Genomic DNA, 23,716 nt, shown 5'->3' on the forward strand with positions numbered 1-23,716 from the left:
CTCTCAAAGGTGTGGTTGTTCTCTGCAGAACATAATTGTGTATTTTACGAAAAACAGCCAGGAGTTTTAGACACTATAACCTCCTATGAGAATTTGACACCAAGTTGGGTAGCCAAAGGTGAATTTAATGGACCTTTAGGACCAATCACTTCAAATATATAGACAAGGTTCAGCCATTCCAGTAAAAGGGCCAGTAAGATTCTTGATAAAATTGACATAGTATCTATCAAATATAGTTGACCCTTGAACAACACAGGTTTGAACTATGCAGGTCCACCTACACAATAGGTCCTTTGTATCTGTCTCTGCAGATTCAGCCATCTGCAGATTCAACCAACTGTAGATCGAAAAATGGTATTTTTGCATTGCCATCCACGGTTTCCCAACTGCAGGTCAAAAATACTGTTTTTGACCTGCAGTTGGTTGAATCCACGGATGCGAAGGGCTGACTGTAGTTAAGTTTTGGGGGACTCAAAAGTTATATGAGGATTTTCAACTGCCTTAGGCCTAACTCCCACGTTGTTCAAGGGTCAACTGTATATTTGACTACAAAACCTATCAAAGCCCTCATACAGAAAGTGAATTTGCTTCAGAGTGTTTTGTTTTGCTCTTGTTCTTGCCCATCCCTAGGAGTCATTCTCAGTTTCCTTTGGGTGTAGCAAAGCCTCTCATTTTCAGTAGCAAGTGGGCTGACAGTGTTTCAGTAGTTGCTTTGCTGACAATTGTGGAAGGAACATCGGGAGTGATTTCATATTGGTCTTTTTCTTTCTGATCTCATCTCCTGAAAACCCATTACTCAGAAGAGCTGCATGCCTCATTGAGGCTGTCTGAACTAAAATACGCTTCTTTCTCTTTCCCCTGTTCCAGGGAGCCTTTGCCTACATAGTCAATTATTTCATGTACGTCCTCTGGGCTCTCCTATTTGCCTTCCTTGCCGTATCTCTTGTCAAAGTGTTCGCGCCTTATGCTTGTGGCTCCGGAATCCCTGAGGTGAGTCTCTAAAATGGCTTATCAATGTTAACGATAATGAATCCTGTTTGATTAAAACCTTTCATATGTATTCCAGCACATAGCACATTATGAATATTAAACAGGATCAGATCCTGAGGTAATCTAGGGCCTCTCTAGGTCTTCCCTACATCTCCTCCCAGCCTGGGCCACCTGGACATTAAAAGGGGTTGATTCCTAGTCTCCTATGAGTTCATGGTGAGCCTTGCCCCACTCCCTACGAAGAAGCTCACATGGTAGATCTCAAGATCAACTTTTTAGAGCAGAAGAAATGAAACTATTTTGCTGTATTTCCTACAACCCGATTTGGGCTAGAAAAAAAAAAGTGGTTTAAATTCCTGTTTCTAACTATTTTGGGTGTAGCTTGCTTGACAGTGACTGAAACCACTGAGATTGACCCTCTCTGTTTCCTGACCAAGTCGTAGTTACAAATATTTCTGGCAGAATCAAGACCATACTAGTCTCTAAGAAAAATACCCTCCCTTTCCACCTCTCCTCCATATACACACTTTCATACTTAAAATACTGCCTTGCCTAGCTATCCACATGGCAAAAGAAAGAAAGTAAGTAAGAAAGAAACAGAATTCAGAGAGAGAGGGAGAGAGAGAGAGAGAGAGAGAGAGAGAGAGAGAGAGAGAGAGAGAGAGAGAGGGAGAGAGAGAGAAAGGGAAAGAAAAGAGAAAGAAGAAACAGGAAAACTTAAAGAATAGTTCTCACTTTCTTGGACTCCTTGGCTCCCTCTCAAACTGGGATCACTGTAGGTCAAGCATTTATATGTCACTTGTTCAAAAGTTATAGTTTCTATAATGAGGTCCAGATTATTGCTTCTTAGCCTGGTGTACTTGCTTAGTCTATATTCAATCTCTCTGTGTTTGACCTACAGATAAAAACTATCTTGAGTGGTTTCATTATTAGGGGCTATTTGGGGAAGTGGACCCTGATTATCAAAACCATCACATTGGTGCTGGCAGTGTCATCTGGCCTGAGCCTGGGCAAAGAGGGCCCCCTAGTGCACGTGGCTTGCTGCTGTGGGAACATTCTGTGCCACTGCTTCAACAAATACAGGAAGAACGAAGCCAAGCGCAGAGAGGTAATAACAAATGACCTTAATAGTCTCTCCAATTTTTTTTTTGTAAGGGCATAAATGGTACAGTCTTAGCAATGTGAATTTGGGGAGTCTACCAATATTAATGCAAATATCCTTTGACCCAGAAGTTCCACTTCTAGGAATTTATCCTACAGGCATCCTAGCACGTGTGTGTGCCCAAAGGTGTATGGGGATATGTGTAGTCAGTACAGCATTTGTCAACATAGTGAAAAACTGAAACACTCACAATGTGCATCAACAGGGAACTGATTGAATAGACAACATTCTGTCCATTACTGTAGAATAGTATACAACTGTTAAAAAGACCGAGATAGCCCTTTGTATACTGACATGGAAAGATGACTAGAAAACACAATTAGGTTTTAAAAAAACAATTTCAGAATAATGTGTATAGTATAATTCAATTAATGTTTTTTAAAGGTGTGTATATGTGTACCTAGAAAGAAACTGTCTGGAAAGTGCTTTTATCCCAAACTGTTAAAAACATCTACATCTGGTGAATGGGAAAATGAGGTGGTAGTGAAAGAGAAGGAAACACTTAAACTTTTTATTATATATAAGTCTATACAAGTGTGTGCTGTTTCTATTACAAAATAAGTTACAAAAACAATAGTTTTTTTTTAAAGAAGTTGTTTATTCCTGTGAAACAGTATACATTCAGCATGTGTTTCAGATGCCAGCTTTTTCATGTTTTATTTCTACCTGACACCACACAGAATTCATTTCTCTCTGTATTAGCTCTCCCTCTGCCTTTTCCCTTAACCCCGCTGAATTAGTCCCACCGCAGCATGTCTGTAGTGGTTCTCATGTTTATGTGGTTGTTAATGTATATCATTTTGAGGAGAAAGAACATTTTTTAAAAAAATGTTCCAAGTCATTGGCTACTTTTGTCCTGCTATAATTAAAGATTTAAGAAAATAATGGTTCTTGCTCTGTATTCCTTTAGTTACAAAGAAATCACATACGGAATGGGTCAAGACCAAGGTCATTTCATTAGAAAGAGTTTTCACAAAATTGGAACCTAATGATTTATTTTGAAAACAAAACAAAACAAAAAAAGTAAATAAAAAAACATAAGACCCAGAAGGAAACTCAAAAATGTTGAAATTTCAAATATGGAATAATACATTTTGATAGTTCAGGTGGGAAAGTTCCTGGCAGGAGAGGAAGAAAGGCGAGAGATAGAGGGAGGGAGGGAGGGAGGGAGGGAGGGAGGGAGGGAGGGAGGGAGGGAGGGAGGGAGGGAGGGAGGGAGGAGAGAGAGAGAGATATCTGAGTAGATTGTTGAGTTACCTGTCAAATGGTGGAGGGACATAAAGGCAGTATTAAATTGGTGAGGTTGTTGTGTGGGAATAATGTACACCAGAAGCTAAAGAGTTGGAAAAAAAAAACATTTTGGGGCAGCCGGTTAGGTCAGAGCGTGATGCTTATAACACCAGGGTTGCCGGTTCGATCCCCACATGGGCCACTGTGAGTTGCGCCCTCCACGACTAGATTGAAACAACTAGTTGACTTGGAGCAGATGGTTCCTGGAAAAACACACTTAAAATAAATAAAAGTTTAAAAAAACACATTTTAACTGGCAAGAGTGAAGTGTTGGTTTTTGCTGGTTTTGCATGGGTACAGGTGGCTTTGAAACTAGATTGCTGGTTACTTTCATTCCATAAATTGGTGTTTTTGTTCAAATAATTTCTCATAAAATGAGAGAGGAGTTTGATTTGGCTGTTTCTCTGTACAGATTTCATATATTTCTCTAACTAGACTCATGAATACTTGAATCTTCAGTTTACTTCTCATTGCTTATTTAAACTTTTTAGTTATTAATATTTTTTCCTGTTGATCAGCGGCAACGCTTTTGTGTCTCAGGGCGTTGTCAAAGTGGAAAGATGATTGAGAGTAAAATAGGGATTTGATAAGAAAGGGCATAGAGAGACTCCACTCTACAACATAAAATTAAAGCAAACTAGCCACCTCGATTCTTTCTTCTCCTGCCTAATTCATCCTAAACAGAGTCACGGAGATCCCCTTTCTCAAGTTCCGGTGTTGACTGCCCTCATCCTTCTCAGATGAAAGCCATTATAGCCATAAATTTCTAAGTCCTCCCCAGCTAGCACCAGAGAGCTCACTCTTTCCTCCCCTTCTTTTTCCTGGGCCATCCTGCACTCCCAGAGAAACCTGCCTACGCATTTTGCGAAGAGCCATTTTATACTTCAAAAATTCCTAATTTTGTTCAATTTTTCTTTGAAATCCTTCCTTACCCCAAATCATATATCACTCCACAGCAACCAGAATCCAATGAAAGGATTTTATCCTTCTATTAATTCTGGTTTCTCATGTTCCACCCCTGCCTCCTCCCGCTTTAATTTGCCACACCCAAACGTACTTAGATCTTCTCTCCCCTTAAAAATCTATCCCCAGTCTTGCTCGTAGTTGCCTCCCTAATTCATTCCACAGGTCACTAGGCATGGAGTACGATGCACAGTGCAAGAAACCCAAAATACTTAATGTACGAATATTTGCAGCTCCTGAATACAGTGAGCCAGTTGTGTCTTCAGTTTTGTATCATTAGAGCCTTCTTAAAAATCTCATTTAAAAAGCATTCCTTTACAAAGAAAGTGCTATGCAAACACATCACTGTAAGTACTTCATTTAGGTGGTGGATAGGTCTACAAAGTCAAGTTCAGTTACTGAATTGGGAGTATGAATTGGTTGGGGGCATGATTTGGAATAAAGCACATACCTAAATTAATTACAAAGGAAAGCCCCTCTACCTGTTCAGGCATGTGAACCATGTGTTCAAACTCCAGCGTATGATGTTTGCTCTCAAAGGAAATATAAACTGAACTTCATTTTTGATAAACTGGATGTGGAACATGTGAAGTTTTTTTAAAAAAAATATTTTAGTAACCACTAACATTCCTTTTAAAATTGATTGAACGTAGGAAAGTGGCATTATTCTGTCACTAATTTTGAATTTTGGATTGTAGGTCTTGTCGGCTGCAGCAGCAGCTGGTGTATCTGTCGCCTTTGGGGCACCTATTGGAGGAGTGTTATTCAGCCTAGAAGAGGTAACTGCTTTTAACTGTCTGTAGCCAATACGCATGGAATCGGGGCCAGTATCTGTGTATGTGGCAGTCCCAAAGTGCTCTGTGCAATTCAGTGCTTTACTGTGTGACCAGAGATCTCTGGGCAGTTTTCATCCTCAGCTCTTAGCTCCTACAGCATCAACTTTTCACTTGAAACAGTTCTGCATATTGACTAAGTTTGCTTTCTTGCCTTCTCTCTTACAGGTCAGCTACTATTTTCCCCTCAAAACTTTGTGGCGTTCGTTCTTTGCTGCCTTGGTGGCAGCATTTACTCTACGTTCCATCAATCCATTTGGGAACAGCCGCCTGGTTCTATTTTACGTGGAGTTTCACACCCCATGGCATCTCTTTGAGCTTGTGCCATTCATTCTACTGGGTATTTTTGGTGGTCTGTGGGGAGCTTTGTTTATCCGCACAAACATTGCCTGGTGCCGGAAGCGTAAGACCACCCAATTGGGCAAGTATCCTGTCGTAGAGGTACTCGTCGTGACAGCCATCACTGCCATCCTGGCTTTCCCCAATGAATACACCCGAATGAGCACAAGTGAGCTCATTTCTGAGCTGTTTAATGACTGTGGCCTTCTGGACTCCTCCAAGCTCTGTGATTATGAGAACCGTTTCAACACAAGCAGGGGGGATGAACTGCCTGACAGACCGGCTGGTGTGGGAGTCTACAATGCCATGTGGCAGCTGGCCTTGACACTCATAATGAAAATTGTTATTACTATATTCACCTTTGGTATGAAGGTGAGGAGATTCTTTTGGTACTTGGTGGATGTATGTGTGACTGTGGGTTTGGAGGGCAAAGCCAAGATATCGTGCAATCCTCATAGCTCATGTGGCACTTCCAACTTTACCCAATATTATATTCCTCAACCCCCAAAGCCTTTGTACCCCCACATGCCCTTGTAACTTTTTAGACAATCGTACCTGTATCTAAAATTGTCCAAGCCTAGTTGTAGGCCAAATGCAAATGTCAGTGCTGAGATTTTCAGTAGAAATGTTGTCTTCTTTTCTGTGGAAAATATATTTTTCCCCTCAAAAAGGATGGTGAGGTATTTGTTCCAGTGCATTGTGTATTAAAACACTATCTGGCCAACATAGTGTTGGTCCTTATAAGATGGCTTTAGAGTTTACCCCTAAAGCAAAAAAAAAAAAAAAAGTACATTGAACCAAATGAAGTTGCTGATATTCAACCATTTTGACCACTAAAATGGCAATTTGATATGGTTTAGCTCAATATATAGCTAAATGTATGTTTTTACAGTTGGTATCAATGTCCCATTATCAAGAACTTCACAGGTGATCCTAAATTAATATTTAAACAGTCAAAAGCAGACATCAGGCCAGCACATTTTACTTTCAGTACCCATTATCATTTCAATGCTTCAGAAGAAACCAGAAAAGACATTTTGTTAAGGTATTTTCCTCCTCCTTCCTAGATTTCTATTTATTTGTGTCTTTTCTTTAGCTACCTACTACCAAGTTATTTCCCTATATTCTCTGGGGAAATGGAGATTCAAACCAGGGAATTAGAGACAGCAACTCATTTTAGGCAATACTGTAATCTCTATCTCCCTCAGCACCCTGGAAAGTTTTGCAGTACTTATTAAGTTTCACCTGTGGCTTCATTCTTTTATTCGAAATGAATTTTCAGACCATCAGACCCACTCAGATTCAAATGTATTCCAAAAATAAAAAACAGGCTATTTAAAATGGGTCTCTACAGACAAGATTTCAGGAGGAAGGTGCTATTATTCCCAAAGCACAGAAAGCACAGAGAACCTAAGGTTCAGAGAGGTTAAATAACTCACCCAAGGCCACAATTTAATCCCTTGTTTTGATTATCCTTGTCATCATTTCCCTCTCTTAGCTCAGAAAACAGAGTTCACTCTAGTGTCCTAGGAGTAAAAAAAAGAGTGGGGAGACAGATGAGAGTTCCTTTTCTGTATCGTGGTGCAACCATAGTCACTACTTCATTTAAAAAAGTAATTGTTTAATCTTTCTTTATATCATTATGAAATAAACTGAAACCATATCTGTGGGGGCAGTGGGTTGAGATTCAACACATAAGAGTGGTTATGAGCATTACTTTTAAACCCCAGCACCAGTATTTACTACATTTTGGCCTTGGGTGAGTTACTTAACCTCTCTGAACCTTAGGTTCTTTGTGATTTGGGAATAATAGCACCTTCCTCCTGAAATCTTTTCTGTAGAGCATCCAGCACAGAACATGGTAGTCAATACGGGATAATTACTGTTGATAAGAATTCAAAATTGCGGAAAATGTCTGAGTATATGAGAAACTCCATCTGTTTTCCTTTTTCTTTGGGAAAGGCTTAATTTCTGCCTCCAGTTCTGTGTTGGTCTGGAGAGTTCAGGTTCTAGCCTGATGGACCCCGAATAAGGGTAAGCTTCTTTGCAGTCATACTTGCCTGCACGTCCCAGAGAACCTCTAGTCGCTGTAGTGTTACACAAATCTTTACAGCCACCTGCTAGCATAGTGCATAGTTACGTTGTCATTGGCCTGTTTGCTTCGCAGAGGGTCGACCCTCTAGGCCTTACACATGCCAGGCACTCACAGCATTTCTCACTAACCACCTATTGCTTTCTCTTTGCAGGTCCCTTCTGGCCTGTTTATCCCTAGCATGGCTGTCGGTGCTATAGCAGGTCGACTTTTAGGCGTAGGAATGGAACAACTGGCTTATTATCACCATGACTGGGCCATCTTCAATAGCTGGTGTAGCCAAGGAGCTGATTGTATCACCCCTGGCCTTTATGCGATGGTTGGGGCTGCAGCCTGCTTAGGTGAGTAGTGTTTGCACTGATTTCACAGAAGTTGCTACCCAGGTGACATAATAAAAAAGAGGAATATTAAACACAATTGATTGCAGATTTTTTTTAAGTGACCATTTCCTGTTGGGTTTGCCATTTTTCAAGTGCTATAAGAAAGCGTTCTTTACCATATATCTACATTCCTCCCCTTTGAGAATAATTCCATCATACTGAGGAAATAATCAGTAATTTAGACAAAGCTATCTGTACAAGAATGTTCATCACGGTATTATTTATAATAGCAAGAAGTCAGTATCAGCTAAATGTGCACAGTAAGGGATCAGTTAAATAAATTATGGTACATCCATATAATGTTATACTATGCAGCCATTGAATGTGATGTTGATATTTAACATATGTAAATATAATATTAAATAAATTTGTAATAATATACAAAACATGAAGTGTGGGGGGGAGCATTGGGGAATTTAACATATAATATGAGCTGACCTATGTAAAAACCATATGTTTTTGCATAATAAACAACTTGGAAAAGTCTTCAAAATTTTTACTCTGCTTTTTTCTAGATAGTGAGCTTATAGATAATGACTATCTTTTATAGACTTTTTTTCTCTGAATTTTCCACAAGGGGTCTACACATCCCAGAGAACCTCTAGTTTCTGTAGTGTTACACAAATTATGGATATCTTCTGTAATTACTGTTATAATTGGGGGAGAGTAACAGGCAAATAAAACAAAAAAGAAGAATCAAGAAAGCATCTTGTATTTTGTAGATGTGATTTTGAGACATCTCATTTGTGTCCATTGTAAACTTCCTTTAATGCATTGCTGGGGTCTGCGCAGTTATAGGTGAGACCTCCTTTTAGCAATGTTTCTGGTAAGTAAGCTTTTCCTGAATGGGGCCTGTAACAGACTGATCATTGTAATGGATCCTGTACTTTTCCTGCCTTCAGTAGCCTGTGTCTGTTTCTTTGCAGGTGGGGTGACTCGGATGACTGTTTCTCTTGTTGTCATAATGTTTGAACTAACTGGTGGCTTGGAATACATTGTGCCTCTGATGGCTGCAGCAATGACAAGCAAGTGGGTGGCAGATGCTCTTGGGAGGGAAGGCATCTATGATGCCCACATCCGTCTCAATGGATACCCCTTTCTTGAAGCCAAAGAAGAGTTTGCTCATAAGACCCTGGCAATGGATGTGATGAAACCCCGGAGAAATGATCCGTCGTTGACTGTCCTTACTCAGGACAGTATGACCGTGGAAGACGTAGAGACCATAATCACTGAAACCACTTACAGTGGCTTCCCAGTAGTGGTGTCCCGAGAGTCCCAAAGACTTGTGGGTTTTGTCCTCCGAAGAGATCTCATTATTTCAGTTGGTAAGGATTTCAGAAAGGGGATAATGGAATCCACTATGGAAATTAATAAATATTCATGAAATGGAGGAAGATGGAGGGAAGAGGGGACTGGTTAGGGGCCAGAAGGATAGAAATAGCATTCCCAACTTGTTTTTCCCTACTTTTCCAATAGAAAATGCTCGAAAGAAACAAGATGGAGTTGTGAGCACGTCCATAATTTATTTCACTGAGCATTCTCCTCCGATGCCACCATACACTCCACCCACCCTGAAGCTTCGGAACATCCTGGATCTCAGCCCCTTCACTGTGACTGACCTTACCCCCATGGAGATCGTCGTGGATATCTTCCGCAAGCTGGGACTGCGGCAGTGCCTGGTTACGCACAATGGGTGAGAGTTCTTTTGTGAGGGCGAATTGGATTGTGGGAGAAAGACTGTAGAGACATAAAGAAGAACCTAATTCACAGGAGCATTCATAGCATTTCTAGGCCTTTTGAAGCTCTGAGATGAAGATGGATGTGTCTCTTTTATTGTCATTAATAGAAAATGAGTTTGGGGAAGAAGGTGGGTTTGAGAGATGTGAACTGCTGGTTGCACGTTATAAATAACTCAGTTCCTCTTCCACAAATGAAATGGCTGTTTTCTTATAAACAGGTAGCACTAAAATTATAACGGTATTAAGTGGTATATGTATAGTATTTGGTCCTTACAATACCTTTGTTATTATTATTTGAGGATGAGAAAATGCAGTTTCAGTGAGGTTTAAAGAACCCTTTATGCCAGAGGTCCCGGTTAATATATAGTAGATGTAGGCTTTAAACACAAGTCTGACGCCCAGGCCAAGGCTCTTTCTTTCTGGGATGTTTCTTATCCAGTAAAGGAAGCCATGCTATTTTCTTTTTATTGGAAAAGAAAGGAAGTTGAGGAGAAGGGTAGATTTTTTTCTGAACATGGTATGTTAATCCAGCAATTACATGAGAATTTCAGCCTGTAAAATTTCTAAATGTTGTAACAGATGTCTTGCAGGATTTAAATAAGGATGGGGACTTTCCCTAACTGATACATTCAGCATTCACTGAATCCCTACTTCATGAAAGAAGGTATTCCACCAGACTCCAAGGAGACAGGAAAATGAATAAAACCCTTCTCTGCCCCCAAGGAAGATGCAGTGCTACGGGGAAGCTAAGAACACACAAATGTATATAGCACAACAGCAGACAAGACAAGTGCAGGAAACGGGGTTGCTGGGTGGAAGGCACAGTTATTGCTGGCTTGTAGGATCAGGGAAGGTGTTCTGGAAGAGCAATATTTGAACTGGGTTGCAAAAGGTGAGTAAGATCCGTGTTTGTAGCGAAGAATATTTAAACCAGAGGAGACTGCAGGATCTGAGACCTAGAAACACGAAACGCTTGCAGCATGTTGAGGGACCCATGCATTGTCCCATTGGCCTGCTGCACATATCCTTGTCCTGTTATCTCATCATCTGTAAATACAGATTGCAGTCAAAGACAAAGTTGAAAAGGGCTGAGGAGGAAAAGTGTCACCTTTGAGAATGTTATTTTAACTGTAGATTCATTTTTGTTTTGTCCTCTTGTTTTGTCTTCTAGGCGATTGCTTGGAATCATTACCAAGAAGGATGTGTTAAAACATATAGCACAGATGGCAAACCAAGATCCGGATTCCATTCTCTTCAACTAGAATCACAGGGTTGTGCTAGATACTGAACAGGAAGGACATTGCAGACTATGGATGCATTTTATTAACTGGGTACCCAAAACACATTTCCCATATTGGATGGTGAAGTTATATTAGTGTTTTGTCTCTTTCCTAGAAGTTAACCAGTTGCACTACATAATAATCTCTGGAAATTAATCTTCTGTTTAGGAGAAAATGCAGTTAGGCTTCTGTGGTATTGCATTAGGAAGATTTCATGAAAGAGTAAACAAGATTGCTATGGTTTAATTCTTTTTCTTTTTTTGAAGATTTTTTTTTAAAATTTAAAACGTAATTGTTAGCCAATATGCAATCACTGAAAACTATGCAAGAAAAATTCCAACGGTCCTGACTGATAGCCTGCAGGAAACTCATGAAAAGGTCACTTTTTTGGACTCTAACTGTCATTGGTGGAAGATGAAGTGTAAAATAAGGGGCTTTGCTTTTCCAACCACAGAAAACAAAGCCAGAAGGAAAATAGTAACGGTATTTTCCAGACTGTGAAAATTCAGTTCAAATGTTATCTTGTTGCTGTTACAATATTTAGCATTATTAGTTTTTTTTGTGTGTGTATATGTTAATTTTAATACCTGATTATAAGACAATGCTGCTTTGGTTAATCTCCTCTAGATGAATTTAGAGAGGTTGATTTTATAGCTTGCTTGTTCCTGGTACTCTTTTGAAGTGCACAAAGATAAGTTCCTGATCTTTCTCCTTGTCTGCAAGAAGGGTAACTTTCCAGATAGCATTTGTTAGCTAGTAGACAAGGACTTTGCCATGAATTTGTTAGTAGCAAGGAAAGATTTCTCTAGCTTCCTTGAAATGAATGATTAGTGAAGTGCTAAGCAAAGTCAATGACTAGGAATTTCACATTTTGTGAGGTCCCAACTAATCCTCTTACCCAGATGCCACCTCCATGAGTGATGGTGCTTTAGGCTTCTGGAATATGTAACAATAGTAAAGGGAACCAAGTTCAACTACATACCAGGGAAGATTCTGAGCTATAGCTGCATTTTCATGCATTCCTTTGTAAAGACCACCAGGACTAAAATAACTGGACACTCACGCCTCCTCCCAGTGTGAAGTACATAGAACAGGCCAGTGTTGTCCCCGTGAACTTGATTTTAGGCTCGGTGTACTTTCAGTAATATTCAAGGCATTGGAACAGGGTAGGCAGCTGTGACTCCCTGGAGGCTCCTTAGAATTCTCGATAAAATGCAGAACCATCCTAAGACCCAGGGGTGTGGACAAGGCCTGGTGACATCAAAGGTGCTTGTATCCAGTTGAAAAGGTGCCTGTCTCAATTTCCTACCACCTTAACTGCAGTAGAAAACATCACAGCCTAAGGACACCTGGTGGAATTACAGAGCCACCACCGTCGTTCCGACCACTGTTTCATTTTCTACAGTTTTACCACCATGCAGTTGTTCCCCCTCCATTTTTTGCCCCTTCCCCCTCCTCAGCCCTGAGTCCTCTGTTTGGAATCGAGTACTCTGCCTGGTTAATCATTCCTATTACAAAAAATAACTCCCAGGGGTAGTTAAGTTGTAAACCAAGCCTCAGTGATCTTATGGCACGTGGACCAGAGGTAACGCATAGCTATTTGCTTTGCCCTGTAGCCCAGTCACTGCTGCCATGCCTCAATTTCCACACGGATGCCCACAGCAGTGAGACTTAACTGCCAGGGGTGAGAGTTCAGCCTTTCCCATTTTACAAGTCTGTTCCCAGCACTTCCCTCCATCCTTTTGGCCTAGAATCAGCAGTCACTCAGCATATCCTCCCCAGCCTCCCACCCCCTGTCCCCAGACACCTCAGTATACCTCATTTAAAAGCTACTGTTCCTGGGTTCTAGGATTTTTTACCCCTAGTTCTTTCCAAAATCTGAAATTCTTTTATTGCCCAGAACTGGGTAGCCAAGGCTTATTTTGATTTTTATATTTAAAATATCAAGGCAGTCACCAGAGTTTCTCCTTTTAAGTATATCACTCTAGCATTTTAATGAAAGAGAAAAAAACTCTAGGTTAATTATATGCTAGTCATGATTCAGTAAACTTTACATCTTTTGTCCCTTCCATGCCACTGATTTCCTCATGTGAGATGTGGCGACTTTATCTGACCACCCGTGTATTCTGTGTAGAAATCAAAGTTCTCATCTGTATATTTCTGGTTCACTACCTATCTTTTCATATTAGCCATCCAGCTAAAGTTTTCGAAACAGGAAATGTTTGTATTTCTGGTATTCAACAACAGTGAAAGATTTGGTTGCATTTCGTAGTGCAGCAGCGATATGGAGGGTGTCTAAGTTTGCCTTTGTATTTCTTCTAGGCTCTGTTTTTGATTTTAGACAGATGAGCCAGTGTTAAGGTGCTACTTCAGAGAATAAATTCAAGAAATCAGATAACACTGTGCCAAGGTATACTTTCTAGATGCTAAGCACCGATTGGCCCTCCAGAGAATAATATCCCTTTGATACCTCACTCCTGATAAATCTCATTCATTAACCTCAGCTTCTCAGGAATCCTTGTAACTCATATGCTGAAAGTAGCTATAGTGTATGGTATCCATTATATGTCTAATCCTATGGTTTGGCTCAAAGGTTGGCTAATTGTGGCTAGAGCTCCCTGCTAGACTGCTGGCTCAGCACCTTTACACTCAGAGTTTCTTGTTTTGAGGCAAAGGAAAATATTCTTCCTGACATTGCCAATTCAGCAGTTGGACATACTTAATCAACAAACAAAGCCCATGTAGGGAGGTCTGTCAGTAGCCTCAAATGGCCACATACCTCAATGGCAAAAGACTAGATAATCTGTGATTTAAAAATGAATATGAGTTGACACTGGTCTATTTTGGTATTAAGAAAAGAAAATTGCCTGACACAAAGGAAGGATTTACAAAAGAATGCCAGTAAGTGCTTCAAGAGAGTTAGGATTTTCCAAGGAAAAATATCTGGTAGACATCTAGCCATGAAAGGAGTGAGAATCTATAGATTTGTAAAAATCTGCTATATTTTGTATCTTCAATGTAAAGAATTAAAGAAGCTGAAGCAGTTAATGGATAATTAGTTATACCATTGGAAGGAAGAAGCAAGGGACTGGAAATGTAAACTAAAGGCCACTTTCAAGATCATTTGTATTTAAATGTTCAGATGCTCTCCTCCTTTCTGGCTCTGGTGGCCTGGCTCAGCCCAGCTGTGGAGCAGAGGTGTATAGTCCACAGAACAGATACCCTCTGGTGGATAATCTGACATTTGTGATACTTTGGATTTGCCAGCTGGCAGAGCAAACAATTAATTGTTTTGGCATCAGAGGCTGAATCTGAACCCTTTACAGGAAGAGCAGAGCACAATATCAATTTCTCTAGCCCTCCTTCAGTTGTGTTTCAACATGTGAATGATAAAGTAATGGAGACTTAGTGTGGTCTAAGGCTGCAAGGTAATTCTCACTCATGTTATGAACCTGTTCAGGTGCAGGGAGAGCAAGTATGTTTTAAAAATTGAGCATGCAATAGAGTCCATCATAGAATATAATCGTTGCTGTATGTTTTAAATATTTAAATCACCTGTTCTGATTGGATCTTAATCTTGGTTTGTTTTGATAAGCAGTGAGAGGGGAGGTGTACTTGTTACCCTGCGGTATCTTTTCTTTTTTTTAATTTATTTTTTTATTTTTTTATTATTTTTATTTTATTGGAGAATATTGGGGAACAGTGTGTTTCTCCAGGGCCCATCAGCTCCAAGTCATTGTCCTTCAATCTATTTGTGGAGGGCTCAGCTCACTGGCCCATGTGGGAATCGAACCGGCAACCCTGTTGTTAAGAGCTCACGCTCTAACCAACTGAGCCATCTGGCTGCCCCCCCCCCTTTTTTTTTGATAAATTGCAAGGAGTTTTTGAAGTTTTTGCAATTTTTTGCAATTTTTGAAGTTGAGTTTTTAATAATGGTAGTGAAGACAGTATTGAGAATTTGAAACAGCCAGTGTGTTTTATATTGCCAAAGTACTTACTGATGACTGACCACATTATATTGTGAAGAATCAGTTTACCCACGCTGGAGCAGAGCCAAATACCAGCCATCCATCAGTTCAGAGAAAGCAGGAGAGCATCTTTCATAGTGGTGCATAGAGTATTGAGCTCTTAAAAACCCTGAGAAAAAAAATCAGGACTTTAGAAAACAAATGGGAGGTAGAATAGTGAGTCCTTTCAAAAAAAATAGATGCCTGTATAGGTGCTCTAAACTTAAGTATCCCAAAACCTTGATTTTTTTTTTAACCATCTTTGGGATTGCCTGGATTCCCTTGGGAAGGGGAATGGAGAGTTGTGGCAGTAGGAAAGCCTTAGTAAGACAATATATGAGTTCTTATAAGATGGTGGAATAAAGGCCAGCCATACATCCTGGCATTTATAAACTAGTTGATCATATGACTTAACGGAAGAGTCAAATACTCTCCTAAAGACCAGGCTTTCCAAGCAAGAGCATTTGGCTGGAGTAAGTCTACTTTTATGGAGAGGGCTGATCCAAGACAAGACATCTGCTTACTGCCTAAATGATAAGCTTTAGGTAGATTGTCTTGAATTTTGATAGCAAAATATTTTTAAATCTATATTTTTAGCCTCCCCAGTGTGTACTTATTGTATATTAGAAAGAAAAAAGTGAGGGTTTCTCAAATCAGAGCTCTGGGAACTGTATAAATTTGAAGTGAAATCGTTGTAGTGGACCTGTGGTGACCGCTCAACTTTGCTCTGCCTCAATTTTGGTTGTTTGCTCCAAGGAGAGAAGTTCTTGGAATAGTAGGTGTTAGCAACTTCAAGTTATTCCACAAATGTTTGCTGGCCACAGTCTCATTTCTGAACATCTGGATCTGGGCAAAGTTTTGAAGTGATATAGGGAACAAGATTGGTTTTTCCACTGGATAGTCTGATTTTGCCAAATCACCCAAGAAAGAAAGTATATGATGTGCAGAGTTTGCATTTCTTGGAGGGGACCTATCGAGTCGCCCAGCCCAATCCTGCAGTCATAAATTCCTACCTCTAAGTTCCTGCCAAAGGGTCTTCAGCCTCTGTGTGCACACTCATTGAATGAATGCCTTGCCTAAAGAAAGGCATGTGATGGTGTAAAAATATGAGGGTTTAAAAAAATGATCTCTGTCTCTCTTTCTCTGTATCCCACCCTCCCTCTCCTCTCCTCAACTCTCCTCTCGTCTCTTCTCTTCTCCTCTTCTCTCCTCTCCCTCCCCCACTCTCCCATGCCCTAAATTCAAAACTTTCTCAATTGTTACAAACATGTTGTCTTTTCAATATGGACCTTGGGGAAGGGAGAAGATCATTCTGAAAATACAGAATGGAAGATAAGGCTGAGTCGATGGGGCCAACAGGGCTTTGCTTCACTGTAGGGATGAGAGCCAGTGGTATTTGTCAGGGGCTTTAGCATCTCAAGGCAGTATTCACTGAAGTATTCATTGCTAAACCTTTTTATTATGTATTAGTCCAAATCTATTGAAAGTCAGAGGCAGTTGAGGATTTGGTGAGTGAAATTTCATCTAGCAAAATGGGAATGAGGGAATTGCCTGAGATGGTTTTATCAGGGCAGGAATCTTCAGCCTCATTATCGTATTGAGTGTACTTCAAAATATATGGTCACTCAAGAATGTTTCTTTTCCTTTGTCTGTTTTACTTTATCCCTTCTTCTCCCTCCTTTCTCTCCCATTGTCCTGCCATTTTAGTACTAAGCTTTTCAATAAGTATTTACTGTTTTTATTATATATTTGGTCCTTTGGGACTATATAATGATTAATAATTAATTTCATTCTAGATGAAAAATGATATATTTAATATTCTGTTCTTTTAAACTGTCTTTTAAAGCTATGCTGCTAGCCAGGTACAAGCCAGAAAGGAGCTGGGCCTGACAGACAGCATGCTGGTCATGTACGTGAAGGATGACGTTGATGTCATGATGGTGACTCTTCTCTATTTGACCAAGGCCAGCATCCTGCTCTTACCTCTATCCATTCATTTCTGGCTGTGGGAAAACTACCACCCTTTGGGTGAGCCAGTGAGGCCAGGGGGATCAGAGGGTTCTAGCCCATGTGCCACTATATGAATATCTCTGTAATAAGCTCATTTATAGGGGTGGCTCCAACTGTGGTAGCCAAAGAAAACCTGTCTGACTCAACGTTTTAGTTCCTGAGAGTGGTAAAAGTTCAGCTGAAGCTAACATATAGACATCAACTGGGCATCCATAAACTAGCGTCAACCAAAGCTAACATAGCCTGAGTTTCCACGGGAAGCTTGGTGCTGAGCTGTTCAGAGCAATTATTTATCTTGAGTGTTGCCAACCCTTTAGTCACACTGTTGTAGCTTTATTCTAACATTTAGAGATCTTGGTCCTCATTCATAGGCACAGCCCGTACCAAAGCTGTGGATCACTGCTCACTTCATTCTGCTCCTTGGTCATGCATAGCAACAGTCTAAAAAGGAAGACGTGGGCTGGGGAGTTAGGAGACCTGGTTTCTATTCCTTATGCTTCTACTAACTAGCCTCGAGATCTTAACCGCTCTGTGCCTCAGTGTTCCCATCTGCAAAATGGGGATAGTGTTAATTGCCCTACCTACCTCACAGGGTTGTTGTGAGGATAAATCAACACAATGAATGGGAAGTACTCTGACAAGTAAGTGCTATGCAAATTGTAAGAAATGAAAACAATCACGTTAAAGGCAATGGAATGGACATTGGCAGAAGGGTTAATGGGATTGTCCAGCCCTTTCTCTGTGTGGCTTAAACCCAGGTCGCCATTGCTTTATACATTTTCACTTAGCACATATTTGTAATTATGCATGTAATAAAGCACAGCCTTATCCAACCTGGAGTCTGGTGTGTTTTTGAAGATCCTCAATTTTGTAGCCATTGATTTCTGATCATAAAACCAGGGGTGCAGGGTATGGGGGTTGGATGAGGGTAGTGTAAAAGGCAACTGCAAACTCCTCTAGCAAGCTCAATTCTTAAAAGGTTTTATTACTTGATTCAGTAGTACTTTTTACCACAAGGAGGCAAATGAGGAACAGCTTGCATTTTCTGAGAGATTCCAGATACCTCATTCATTATGATTACTTAAAGGTTCCTGTGTCACACATTGGTGATACTTTCCTGATGGCATGAGAATCAACTGGGAGCTGTCATTTTTCTCTCTTGAGCTCTTAATGGTGTAATATTATGGGCTCCAATGGGGCTCTTGCCTACAGTCACTGCTTACAAGGAGTAGGATGAGTGACTGAAATGTTCCTCCATTGAACAGTAGGGTTCGTATTACCCTCTTTATGGTGTGTTGGCATTCAGATGTCTTCTGTGAGAAATCCTCTGAAGTGACTGAGGAGGAGGGCTTTTCTGGGAGGTGGCTAAATATACAAACATTTCCTTTTCACACCTGTAGAACATGGAGGAAAGCTATACAGCAGGTCCTTGAATAACTTTGTTTTGTTCAACGTCATTTGGTTATAACTGATGAGATGCCATAGGAGATTAACTCTTGTTTATGTCAACTATTGTGTGGTAAAATTGGTTTTGTTATATGTCATTTCACTTCAAGTCTTAACCTATCAGCAATGTAAAGTGAGGACTTACTGTACTTTGAAGTATGCCTTTGCTATTATTTTTCCTTCATCTGATTCTTCCTCTCCTCTCCCTCGTTCTGTCAGCCAGACCACGAGTAAGGTATAACAGTTTGCTGTGCATGCAGGTTTTCATTTAAGAATTTTTCCAGTTGACATTTGATCACATTTGCACTGGTGTTGACTTGATATCTTGTTGCTACCAAGAGCTTTAATGCCTTTGGCCTACTTGGTATCCTTTCAGGAGGGACACCTCTATGTAAAAGTAACTCCTTCATAGGCCTGAAATTCCACAAAGAAATTTCAGTTTTTGATGTTATTTAGCATTTTACTGGCCCCCTTCCACACTATCACCATCGTACCTTCTAATCTAAATAGCTTTTGAGAAAAAAAAACAACATATCTAGCTGTTACCAGCTATCAACAACTTGCTATAAATTAGAGTGTCCTGTCTAGTTGCTGTAGGGCTCAGCCGAAAGTGGCTTTGATTGAGTATGAGGTACTGATCTATCTAGCCATCATCCAGTACAGGAGCTACCCGGAGGAAAACCTGGAAATGACCACCAGATGTCAGTGCAATCATTGAAATACTAAATGTAGTTAAGGGTCAGAAGAGAACTGAGGGTAGGCAGGGCAAGAAGCATGAATTCATACATACAGCTAGATGCTGGGAATACAAAATTCCGTCACAAGGTGTTTCTTAGTTTATCAGACATTCTATTTTTCATGTATACAATAAAATATGTGCTTTTCTTCTTATTAAAAAAGAACCACTTGGCAGTCCCTGCTTTTAACGAGCTTATGGTCCTAGTATCTAAACATTGTAGTTTATTTTCCAAAGCAGTGTCCCAGATAAAGACAATGAGGAAAAAAGGACTCCAGTTCCTCCCTGACTAGGTTGGCCATACAATTTATTGTATGATTAGGACCCTTTTGACAGTGGGATGGTGATGTTAATGATTACCCAGGGACAACAGGCCAAACTGAGACTATTCCAGGTGTCTTAGTAAATGCAGGCTGCTATAACATGACCGCAGGCTGTGGTTGAGGAGGTCCCATGCTTGTACACTGTCCACTGCTAGTGTCTCTAAATAGACATTTTAGGATCTTGATTCAAGAGGCTGCAGATAGAACAGAAGACAGAATAGAGAAAGTATAGGATTTGGAGCCAGAGGACCAGGACTCGAGGCTTACTGCAAAGGAATTGCTACCTTTCTTGATCCAACAAAACTCAGGATCTCTGATATTGGCCTTGGAGGATTGAGTCTCCTCTTGAAAAAGGACTTCTGGACCTCACTGTATGGCTTTGTGTTCCACAAGATTCTCTGTACCCGTTGTAATTTTTGTAGTTACCTCACTGGCCTTGGGGTGTAGTGGAAATCACACCTTGTTCAATATTCTGGCCTAAGTGCTTCTATCATGCAGCTAGAGTGAAAGTAGAACTTTTAACCTAAAAGCTCGAGGAAAATAAAAGGGAGTCAAAGGGATGTGCAGCGAGCTCCTCTGGCTGACCCTGAGTGTGCATCAGAATAATCTGAAATGGGTATTAAAATATTGACTCCTGGAGGTTTGGTGCCGTATCCTGGACCAGTATTTGGAAAACCACACAGGGGTATTACAGGCTCACCTGCCCTGAAGCCTCAGCCTCCTCTGTGGCGGGTTCCATTTGAGCACCACCGAGAACTCATTGCTCCACTGGTTCACTCTTGTATCCCAAGTACCAGATGCAGTGCACAGCACTGAGCAGGACCTGCAAAAATACAGTGCTGGTAGAATGGCGGGCTGTGTAAAGCTTGCTCCTGTTTCCCGCCTGAAGATGTGTCTGTTGCCTAGATGTACACCACCTTCCAGGGACACCACAGCCCATTCTTCTATTTTACAAGTCACAACCCGATAATCACATCTCAGACAACTCTGGGTAGATGATGGAGGGCATGTTTATTTCAGCCTCTGCTACTTACTTGCCACCTAATTTTAGGCACATGATTTGACCTCTCTGAACCTCAGTAACCTCATCTGTAAAGTAGGAAAACCGATGAAACCTGCCTCGTTGGACTGTTGAGATGAATTGGAACTGGATACGAAAGCTGGGCTTTACAAGTTGGCTATACAAACATCATTGTTATTCAACTGGTCCTGAGGAATAAAGTAGATAATGGTGAAAAGAGTCAATTCACTCAATATTTATTGAACACCACTAGGCAGTGAGAGTTCAATGAAAGGAAAACAAACCTATTCCTTAGATGACAATCCCAAACACAGTCAATTCAGAATGGCATAAACCAGCAGCATATTCTAGTGACATAATTTATTTTTCCAAGACCAATATCTATGGGCTTGGCGGCCTCTCCTGAATATTAGAAGTATCTTGGCACCTCTTCTCCCACAAAAATGTTTCCTGATTATTTCTGCCTCCGAGACTGAAATATGCCACTAAATCAGGGCATCCCAGGTACACTCAAACCAATCTGTCACCTATGGTTTTCAAGAGGGATGCACCCACTTTGTTCCCTCCAGTTCCAACTCCAACTCCAACTCCCACCTGGCCACATCTGAAGTCTGCAAAGCCACTCAGCGAACCCTTCCTTACCCAGATATCACCCAGCCTGACAAAGCCAATCATACCCCTTCCCTTCTTGCATGTCCTCCAGCACAAATCCTCTTTCTAGTTCCAATTACTAAACCAAAACTTCCTTGTATATGGATGAATACCAACAGATACGGCTGCGTGTACGAGGTCTGACAATTAAGTTTGCGAACTTGTTGCAACAATGTTGCTAATTTTTTTTTATATCAGAGGGATTATTCATTATGAATCTGTACCAACTGGACAAACAGTTAACCATGTTTACTATTTGGAAGTCCTGAAAAGTCTGCATGAAAAAGTTAAATGGCCTGAACTTTTCACCAACAATTCATGGCTCTTGCATCACGACAATGCACCAGCTCACACAGCACTGTCTGTGAGGGAGTTTTTAGCCAGTAAACAAATAACTGTATTGGAACACCCTCCCTACTCACCTGACCTGGCCCCCAGTGACTTCTTTCTTTAGCCAAAGATAAAGGAAATATTGAAAGGAAGACATTTTGATGACATTCAGGACATGAAGGGTAATATGATGACAGCTCTGATGGCCATTCCAGAAAAAGAGTTCCTAAACTGCTTTGAAGGGTGGACTAGGCACTGGCATCGGTGCACAGCTTCCCAAGGGGAGTACTTCGAAGGTGACTTAGTGATATTCAGCAACGAGGTATGCAGCACTTTTTCTAGAGTGAGTTCGCGAACCTAATTATCAGATCTTCGTATGTGGGGAGTGGAGAGGAGGATTATCTACACTAGCAGCGATATGCTAGAAATGCTTTATTACACAAATACCCTTCAATTTCATAATAACTGTGAGATATGCAAAATACGAGGAAACTAAGGCTAGAGCTTGGTTGTGATTTGTTCACTATGTCAGAGGCTGGGAGTGTTTTAACAGAAACTGGACCTCAATGTTTTTGACCCCAAGTCCAGTGACCTTTCTCCTATTAACCTTGGGACTAAGTGCTCCTGTTCATCCTAAGCACTTCCGGGCCAGTTTATGGGAAGAGGGTAATAGGAGCCTGCCTATTGGACAGTTGGCCTGGTGTGAAAAATTTACTGTTAGTACAAATCTGTGTAGAGATGTGTAGAGATGATCAGAAACAATTCTAGAAAGGGGATCTCCAAAGAGGTTTCTTTTAAAATGTGGATGTGTAGAAACGTGAGAAGTGGGAATGGATGGGGGTGGGAGAGCACTGTTTGGGGTCCTGTATTACTAATTTACTTCCCTTGGTATTATTTGAGGTTTTTACCAGCAGTTTGTATCAATCAGTTTTAAAATTGTTTCAGAGTAAACGTCTAGGAAAAAAAAAACAGTATTTTTATATGTGGTTATAAGGATGTGTTCATCTCAACAACTAGAAGCTAATTTTATTTTTTTTTTCCTGCAAACTAATGATAATGAAAACTAAAGGCTCAGGTCCAGTTAGTGGTTTTTATGATGAGAATTCCCATCCATTGCAAGGGAGCTTTATGACTCATGCAGGCACAGGGGCTGTTTTCTCTCATAATCTAACACAGCAGCCAGAATAATCGTTTTAGAACATAAATCAAATCATGTCACTTGCTTGATTTGAAACCCTTTGATGACTTCCTATTACATTCAGAGAAAATGCAAACCTCTTATCCTGGCCTCTGAGGCCTTCCATGATCTTCATCTGAACTATCTCGCTAACCTCATGTTATGCGTTGAATTGTGTCCCCCTGAAATTCATGTTAAAGTCCTAACCCCCAATACCTCAGAATGTGACCTTATTTGGTAATAAAATCATTGCGGATGTGATTAGTTAAATTAGGATGAGGTCATACTGGAGTAGGGTGAGCCCTAATCCAATGTGACTGTTGTCCTTACAAGATGGACAAATTTGGAAACAAGCACATGCACAGGGAGAACGCCATGTGAAGATGAAGGTGGAGATCACGGTGATGCTTCTACAAGCCAAGGAACGCCAGAGACTGCCAGCAAACTATGAGAAACTAGGAGAGAGGCATGAACAGATTCTCCCTCACAGCCCTGGAAGGAGCCAACCCTGCGGTCACGTTGATCTAGGACTTCTGGCTGAGATAATAAATTTCTGGTGTTTAAGCCACCGTGTTTGTGATACTTTGTTATGGCAGCCCTCGCAACCTCATACACCTCTTCTCTTAGCACTCGCCCCCTTCTCTCTTATCCCAGCACACTATTTTCTTTTCCTTTTTTTTTTCCAGTTCCTCACACACCCAGTTTATTCCTGCCTCGGGATCTTTGCACTAGCTGTTTCATTTTTCTCAAATGTACTTCCCTCAGACTTTCACATGACTCAGTCCTTCTTGTTATTCAGTTTAAATGTCCTCTCTTACAGAGGGCGTCCCTGACTTCCCTGTCATTCTTAATTGCTTCATACTCTTTTTTACTTCTGAGTAGTCCTTATTATCTGATGTTTTCTTGTTTATTCGTTTACAGGATATTTACCCCAGTTATACTGTATA

The 23,716-nt window shown here is 40.7% G+C and overlaps 1 protein-coding gene across 2 annotated transcripts in view; it reads left to right on the top strand.

Moving 5' to 3' along the window:
* CLCN5 (Cl-/H+ antiporter 5) overlaps positions 1–17,918 on the top strand; it is a 170,389-nt gene extending 152,471 nt beyond the window's left edge. For both annotated transcript variants that reach the window (XM_019718727.3, XM_019718729.3), the window contains 8 exons: positions 868–990; positions 1,892–2,098; positions 5,104–5,184; positions 5,407–5,949; positions 7,824–8,010; positions 8,976–9,374; positions 9,526–9,742; positions 10,960–17,918. In XM_019718727.3, the coding sequence (XP_019574286.1) occupies positions 868–990; positions 1,892–2,098; positions 5,104–5,184; positions 5,407–5,949; positions 7,824–8,010; positions 8,976–9,374; positions 9,526–9,742; positions 10,960–11,050 (1,848 nt within the window). In that variant the 3' untranslated portion in view covers positions 11,051–17,918. The remainder of the gene's footprint in view (positions 1–867; positions 991–1,891; positions 2,099–5,103; positions 5,185–5,406; positions 5,950–7,823; positions 8,011–8,975; positions 9,375–9,525; positions 9,743–10,959) is intronic.
* Positions 17,919–23,716: the final 5,798 nt, after the last annotated feature.

Source organism: Rhinolophus sinicus, chromosome 18, assembly GCF_057876585.1.
Source record: "Rhinolophus sinicus isolate RSI-liver-muscle chromosome 18, RSI-T2T, whole genome shotgun sequence".
Taxonomy (NCBI): domain Eukaryota; kingdom Metazoa; phylum Chordata; class Mammalia; order Chiroptera; family Rhinolophidae; genus Rhinolophus; species Rhinolophus sinicus.